This window comes from Vigna unguiculata, chromosome 4 (assembly GCF_004118075.2).
Source record: "Vigna unguiculata cultivar IT97K-499-35 chromosome 4, ASM411807v1, whole genome shotgun sequence".
In the NCBI taxonomy this organism is placed as follows: domain Eukaryota; kingdom Viridiplantae; phylum Streptophyta; class Magnoliopsida; order Fabales; family Fabaceae; genus Vigna; species Vigna unguiculata.
In genome coordinates this window covers 21,142,792-21,151,347 of record NC_040282.1, presented here as the reverse complement: position 1 = coordinate 21,151,347, position 8,556 = coordinate 21,142,792, and the positions used below count along the sequence as shown (strand labels likewise).

Genomic DNA, 8,556 nt, shown 5'->3' with positions numbered 1-8,556 from the left:
TAAAGTCAGTTCCAAGTACCCCTGAAATTGAACACATTTCATCCAGTTCAAAACATTCTGTGGGAAATTATGTGCAAGATACCTCTAGACAACCATCTACTCAACAAGGACAAGCAAGCATTCAACTAGGACAACCAACAACTCAACCTGGAGAGCAAGGAATTGAATCTGCAAATGCAACTTCTGAACTTGCACAACCACTTGAACCTTCACAACCAGCTTTTGAATCTTCACAGCCATCTTCAGAATTTTCACAGCCAACATCTCAATATAGTCAACCCAATTCTGAAGCTGAACCTGTAGTAATAATCCCCAAAAAAGGAAGACAATCAAACCATTATTGGTTTGTGGATGCTATAGGTAAATTTAATATTGTGTTAATGTTTTCAATTAATAAGTTCCAATTAATGTATTTGATTTTTACAGATGAAGATGGAGTTAGTAAAAATCTTAAGGTCAAGGTTAAGGATGCTCACAACTTGCCAAATGGATTGTGTGTGGTTGTGAATTATGATGATAAATATCAACCAATTGGAGAAGCATCTGGTCTTCTTGCTGGAGTGTGTGGGCAACTAGCAACAAATTGTATATTGTTCCCTATAAGTTTTGAAAGGTGGTCATCTGTGCCAGATACTTACAAGGACAAAGTGTGGGAAAGTCTAAAGGTAATTAAACTCTCTATTGTTATTTCTTCTATTAAATATAAATTATAAATATTGACTAACATTTGAATTCTTTGAAGCCTCGATTTTGTTTCAAGATAAATGAGGACTTGGCAAAAAGAGATGTTATGTCTAGAATTGGAAAACTATGGAGGGAGTACAGATGGAAGCTGTGGAATGAGTTTTATGACCCCCTTCTTAGTAGAAATGATCTCATCAAGAATGTTTCCGATGAGATTACCATGGATCAATGGGCTCTTTTTGTTGATTATCGTCTCAAGCCTTCAACAATGGTAAACAAATTGTAATTAGTATATTTACATACATTCTCAATTTAAATTTCCACAAAACTGATTTCCTTTTCATTTGGTAGGAAATGGGTAATAGAAATAGAGATATCAGGAAAAGGCAAACTATTCCTCACACGGGTGGTGCTATGTCTTTGTCAAGAAGAAGGGAAAATTTGGTATTTTTTTTTTTGATATTTTGTTCTCAATTTAGTAATATTCTAATGTTTGACTTAAATTATTTCCTTTGAATATTAGAAATTGGAGCTTGGTAAGAATATTGGGAGAGCTGAAATGTGGAAGGTGACTCATAAGAGAAAAAATGGCACCTATGTGAATGACGAGGCTATGGAGATTGGGGTAACTTTACTCATATCATTAAGTTGTTAAAATATGGATTATTAGATAACTGAATTTGGATGCTTTTCTGTTAATTAAGTTATGACAGCATGCTTTTCTATTGAGTTATGACAGCATGCTTTTCTTGAATCCATGAATTGATTTTGGGCTGTGCTGGATACATCTGAAATATTTCTGATTTTGGGCTGTGCTGTGGATACATCTGAAATATTCTACAGATGTTCAAGATTTGATTTTGTGTTGTGCTGGATTAATCCATGAATTGATTTCATAATGGCACATATGTAGCATTCAGGACCATCTTTGCATTGTCATTTTTCTGTTGTAAAACTCTGCATTTTTCTGCTGTAAAACTCTGCATCAGTTTTTGTCTGCAGTAACCACATCTGCCTGAGTTCTTTCAGCATATTCTTTTCCTATCCTTATTGCATGATGCATTTACATTACATCTGAAATATTTCTGCTTTGGTGGGAAGAGGAATGAACTGAAATTCAAAGAGATGAACAAATAAAAGCAAAAACTAAGTCTAGACCAAGCAAAAACGAATTTTCAAGTTTCCTCAGGCTAGGATCTTTTGGATCTGCAAAAGCAAAATCAGTACATAAATATGTTAAAAGTCATGAATTGAATTATGTTTGATGTTACTGAATTGCATTGTTTTTCTACTATCACAGATTGGTTTTATTGGCGCCATTTAGGTTTCATGCAAGTTCTGCTTTTAAACTCATTTTGCATTCAGTTTTAGCATGCTCATTACTGTCTCTTGGACAACTCATTAGAGAAGTTCAAAGGCACAGTGTCTCTCAGGACATTTGCCCCATCACATTTTGAGAATGGGTTGTGGAAACAGGGTGGGAACTGCGTTAGAACTAGGCCATTTAGGAGCAATGAGACCTAATTAGAGGGTCTTGATTTGGAGTGTTATATGATTCAATTGTAGTTTAGCATGCTCATGGTCTCTAATATTTATATTGCATTGAGAATATTAATTAGTGTAGATTGATACTCTAATTGAGAAGTAAGCAATGTGTCTGATTTGTCACAGTAAACCCACTAGAAAGCATACTTAATTAAAGACATTATTGCTTCAATAAATTTCTTACACACCTTTATCTTTTTCTTAATCAAACATCAAACATCTCGATGAGGGAAACCATGTTACTACTCACTACAACCTTCATTATATTCACTACCTACTGCTTCAAAGGAAACCATGTTACTACTCACTACAACATTAAACTATTACACCACAATTATTTGTCACTGCTTCTCTCAACAAAAACTTTACCATTTGGATCACTATGTTGGGATAACATATAGATAGCCTCTGATCAGTCTCAGATTCATGAACCCTATTATACTTTTTCATTCAATTAATCACTCTTCAAACTTTCTCGTATACGTGTCCTTATCCCTCATCAAACATCAAACATCAATTCATGTTATCGACTCATCCTCCATCGCATTTTGAGTTAATGTTGTGTTGGAGATAGAATAAATTGGAAAGTGAAAATTGATGAATTAAAGTTGAATTATTATTCCTATTTTTATGCAGGAAAAAATTGATGAATTGATGTTGAAAAATCCGGAAACTGCATCTGAAATATCTCCAAATGATCCTATTGGTGTCATATTTGGAAAAGAGCATCCAGGTCGGGTTAGAGGACTTTCGTATGGCGCGTGTCCTACTCTTGCTTTTCAGCAATCAACTAAAAGAATAAAAGGAATCAACTTTGCTTCACCTAATGTAGCTTCCCCACATGACAAAGACAAGTTTGTGAAGATTGAAAATGAACTTGCAACTGTCAAGAACCAAGTGCAAACATTGCTTGCCTATATTGCTTCTAAAGAAGATGTTCCAGAACATGTTGCTGCAATGGTTGCTGGTTTGGTATGTCCATTTATTAATGAGTTTTAATTTACATTAGTAAATTACTTAAACTTATTGTGTGGATCACATAATTTATTTCAGTTTCCCTTACTCATATATACTATATTATTTCTTCATTGCAGGCACCAAATCTTGAAAGTGGTGTGCCATCTCCGCATGAAATACTAGGATCAAGTGGTGGAAGCAAAACACCTTAGACTTAGGACTTTTAATCCGCATGAAATACTAGGATCAAGTGGTGGAAGCAAAACACCTTAGACTTAGGACTTTGAATGTTGTCTTTTTTTCTTAGATGCTTGAATATTTTGGAACTCTTAATATTGTCTTTTTTTTTTCCAAATGCTTGAATTGGTACTTTGATGTAGTTATGTTATATTGACAATGAATCAATTTAGTTTATCAATTTCTATTTGATATAATTTTTTATATATTTTAAATTATCATGAAAAAATAATTTTATCGAATTATGAAAGTATAAGAAATATTAAGAAAGAATAAATAATTAAATATTAAAATTACGTCATTTGATACATTTGATAATGACGTAATTAATCTCATAATAAATTGTAATTAATTAAACTGGTGACATTTAAAAATGTCATAATATAATGATAATAGTGTCATTTTAAAGCGTCGTTTTTCACATTATATTTGTCATCCAGTAAAAATATTACGTCAGCTTTAACTGACGCTTTTTGCCTCTTTAAACTGCCACTTTATACGTTGTATAAAATGACGGTTGTTGCGGCGGTTCATCTATAACCGCCGTATTATACTTTGTGACGGCAAGAATTACGACATTTCAGGAAACCGTCGCTTAAGTAAATAACGACAGTTAAAAATGACGTAAATTACAAAAATAAACGTCAGTATTTACATGTTTTTTTGTAGTGTATAAAGAGTGTTGACCGAATATAAATAATGTTTTTAATATCTTCAAATATATAAAATTCAACACTTTCTTCAATTACTTGCTTTTCTTTTGTTAGTGAAGAATGAATAGGAAGAGTTTGCATGTTCTTAATATTTAGAATGATTTAAAAAAATACCACCTTAAAAATATAATTTTATTTTTTAATTATATTAAAACCTATCTATTACATGACTTAAAAAACTCTATAAACATTAAATATAATTAAATTCAGTTTATCACCCAGATATATATAATTTAAATTAAATTTTTTTATCATATTAGAAAATAAAATAAAAGATAATTATTCATAAACTTTACCTACAAGGTGCATAATATCATAATAGAAACACGAAAACAAACTAAAACGTCCATTTTTTTTAATATTTATTGGGTATGTAGAAGTAGTAAATTAATAATTTAGAAAAATAAAATAAAATAATATCTATACTAAAAAAGAGAAGGGAAACCTCTAGAGAGAAGAAGAATAAAAGAGAATTGTTTGAAGTTAAGTTATCTATGCTAAGTTCTCGCATGAATATTATACGTATTCTTTTCATGTTTCTTCATTTATTTCCATTTCTTTTTTTTTTTTTGAGAAAATTGAAGAAAAAAGTGGAAAGGTGACAAAAATATAGGTTATAAAGAGTGTTGACCGAATATAAATAATGTTTTTAATATCTTCAAATATATAAAATTCAACACTTTCTTCAATTAGTGACTTTTCTTTTGTTATTGAAGAATGAAAAGGTAGAGTCTGCATGTTCATAATATTTAGAATGATTTAAAAAATAACACCGTAAAAATATAATTTTATTTTTTAATTATATTAAAACCTATCTATTACATGACTTTAAAAAATATAAAAACATTAGATAGAATTAAATCCAGTTTATCACCCAGATATATATAATTTAAATTAAATATTTTTATTATATTGGAAAATAAAATAAAAGACAACTATTCATAAACTTTACCTACAAGGTGCAAAATATCATAATAGAAAAACGAAAAGAAACTAAAACGTCCATTTTTTTAATATTTATTGGGTATGTAGAAGTAGTAAATTAATAATTTAGAAAAATAAAATAAAATAATATCTATACTAAAAAAGAGAAGGGAAACCTCTAGAGAGAAGAAGAATAACAGAGAATTGTTTGAAGTTGAGTTATCTATGCTGAGTTCTCGCATGAATATTATTCATTTTCTTTTCATGTTTCTTCATTTATTTCCTTTTCTTTTCTTTTTTTGGAGAAAATTGAAGAAAAAAGTAGAAAGGTGACAAAAATATAGGTTATAAAGAGTGTTGACCGAATATAAATAATGTTTTTAATATCTTCAAATATATAAAATTCAACACTTTCTTCAATTACTTACTTTTCTTTTGTTATTAAAGAATGAATAGGTAGTCTGCATGTTCTAAATATTTAAAATGATTTAAAAAAAATAACACCTTAAGAATATAATTTTATTTTTTAATTATATTGAAACCTATCTATTACATGACTTTAAAAAATCTAAAAATATTACATAGAATTAAATTCGGTTTATCACCCATATATATAATTTAAATTAAATTATTTTATTATATTAGAAAATAAAATAAAAGATAATTGTACCACACCTAACCAAACTAGACCAAATAAGTAAACAGTGCATATCAAGGCAGCCAAGTATACAGCCTAGGCCGGCTTAGGCATAACCTATACCGGTCTTGACCTAAACTTCTAAAGGGACAACCTACACCAACGTAAGCCATCAAGACAAATAGCCGGCCTAGACCGACTACTCCAGCATATTCGCTAAGTTTAGAATCTAGGCCGACCACTCTAATGAACTCAACATAATGGAAATGTCCACATCCAATAAACCTTAAGGGCTTGGGTTTGGGCCCTGGTCCACTCACAAGCCCCACCTAGAGCCCAAGTCAAGGCCCAGCCCATGAAATGGTCAAACGTCATTAATGCTCTATAAATACACGTGGACCCCATCATTTAAAGGTACGCATTCATTAATCACTGATTTGACTCTCTAAGAGCTTTGACTTACTTGAGCTTCGGAGATTCTTCTACAGGTAACCCCTCCTGGGTTCAAGTTCACATATATCGACCGGGAAGAGGCCAACTGAAGAGATAGCGGACTACATGGTAAGGTGACGCTTGTGCCTAACCTTTTGTTTGTTCTCTGCAGGAACAATAACTATTCATAAACTTTACCTACAAGGTGCAAAATATCATAATAGAAACACGAAAACAAACTAAAATGTCCATTTTTTTAATATTTATTGGGTATGTAGAAGTAGTAAATTAATAATTTAGAAAAATAAAATAAAATAATATCTATACTAGAAAAGAGAAGGGAAACCTCTAGAGAGAAGAAGAATAACAGAGAATTGTTTGAAGTTGAGTTATCTATGCTCAGTTCTCGCATGAATATTATTCATTTTCTTTTCATGTTTCTTCATTTATTTCGTTTTCTTTTCTTTTTTTGGAGAAAGTTGAAGAAAACAGTAGAAAGGTGACAAAAATATAGGTTATAAAGAGTGTTGACCGAATATAAATAATGTTTTTAATATCTTCAGATATATAAAATTCAACACTTTCTTCAATTTTGTTTTTCTTTTGTTACTGAAGAATTAATAGGTAGAGTCTGCATGTCCTAAATATTTAGAATGATTTAATAAAATAACACCTTAAAAATATAATTTTATTTTTTAATTATATTGAAACGTATCTATTACATGACTTTAAAATATCTAAAAATATTACATAGAATTAAATTCGGTTTATCACCCATATATATGTATATAATTTAAATTAAATTTTTTTATCATATTAGAAAATAAAGTAAAAGATAATTATTCATAAACTTTACCTACAAGGTGCATAATATCATAATAGAAACACAAAAACAAACTAAAATGTCCATTTTTTTTAATATTTATTGGGTATGTAGAAGTAGTAAATTAATAATTTAGAAAAATAAAATAAAATAATATCCATACTAAAAAAGAGAAGGGAAACCTCTAGAGAGAAGAAGAATAAAAGAGAATTGTTTGAAGTTGAGTTATCTATGCTAAGTTCTCGCATGACAATTATTCATATTCTTTTCATGTTTCTTCATTTATTTCCATTTCTTTTTTTTTTTTGAGAAAATTGAAGAAAAAAGTGGAAAGTTGACAAAAATATAGGTTATAAAGAGTGTTGACCGAATATAAATAATATTTTTAATATCTTCAAATATATAAAATTCAACACTTTCTTCAATTAGTGACTTTTCTTTTGTTACTGAAGAATGAAAAGGTAGAGTCTGCATGTTCATAATATTTAGAATGATTTAAAAAAATAACACCGTAAAAATATAATTTTATTTTTTAATTATATTAAAACCTATCTATTACATGACTTTAAAAAATATAAAAACATTAGATAGAATTAAATCCAGTTTATCACCCAAATATATATAATTTAAATTAAATATTTTTATTATATTGGAAAATAAAATAAAAGATAACTATTCATAAACTTTACCTACAAGGTGCAAAATATCATAATAGAAACACGAAAACAAACTATAACGTCCATTTTTTTAATATTTATTGGGTATGTAGAAGTAGTAAATTAACAATTTAGAAAAATAAAATAAAATAATATCTATACTAAAAAAGAGAAGGGAAACCTCTAGAGAGAAGAAGAATAACAGAGAATTGTTTGAAGTTGAGTTATCTATGCTGAGTTCTCGCATGAATATTATTCATTTTCTTTTCATGTTTCTACACTTATTTCCTTTTCTTTTCTTTTTTTGGAAGAAATTGAAGAACACCGTAGAAAGGTGACAAAAATATAGGTTATAAAGAGTGTTGGCCGAATATAAATAGTGTTTTTAATATCTTCAAATATATAAAATTCAACACTTTCTTCAATTACATGCTTTTGTTTTGTTACTAAAGAATGAATAGGTAGAGTCTGCATATTCTTAATATTTAGAATGATTTTAAAAAATAACACCTTAAAAATATAATTTTATTTTTTAATTATATTAAAACCTATTTATTACATGACTTTAAAAAATATAAAAACATTAGATATAATTAAATCCAGTTTATCACCCAGATATATATAATTTAAATTAAATTTTTTTATTATATTGGAGAATAAAATAAAAGATAACTATTCATAAACTTTACCTACAAGGTGCAAAATATCATAATAGAAAAACGAAAAGAAACTAAAACGTCCATTTTTTTAATATTTATTGGGTATGTAGAAGTAGTAAATTAACAATTTCGAAAAATAAAATAAAATAATATCTATACTAAAAAAGAGAAGGGAAACCTTTAGAGAGAAGAAGAATAACAGAGAATTGTTTGAAGTTGAGTTATCTATGCTGAGTTCTCGCATGAATATTATTCATTTTCTTTTCATGTTTCTTCATTTATTTTCTTT

General features: G+C 28.7%; 1 protein-coding gene across 1 annotated transcript; it reads left to right on the top strand.

Moving 5' to 3' along the window:
• Positions 1 to 904: 904 nt before the first annotated feature.
• On the top strand, positions 905 to 3,398 carry LOC114180591. Its single transcript, XM_028066905.1, has 5 exons — positions 905 to 955; positions 1,036 to 1,128; positions 1,208 to 1,309; positions 2,866 to 3,201; positions 3,324 to 3,398. Exons 1-5 carry the CDS (start codon positions 905 to 907, stop codon positions 3,396 to 3,398), a joined length of 657 nt encoding a protein of 218 aa, XP_027922706.1.
• The last annotated feature ends 5,158 nt before the right edge of the window (positions 3,399 to 8,556 follow it).

Bases quoted from the DNA above. Each gene is read 5' to 3' on its own strand.
- LOC114180591 (XM_028066905.1), top strand. From the start codon at position 905: ATGGATCAATGGGCTCTTTTTGTTGATTATCGTCTCAAGCCTTCAACA. The intron at 956-1,035 runs GTAAACAAATTG...TTCATTTGGTAG, and splicing joins GTCTCAAGCCTTCAACAATG to GAAATGGGTAATAGAAATAG. The intron at 3,202-3,323 runs GTATGTCCATTT...TCTTCATTGCAG, and splicing joins CTGCAATGGTTGCTGGTTTG to GCACCAAATCTTGAAAGTGG.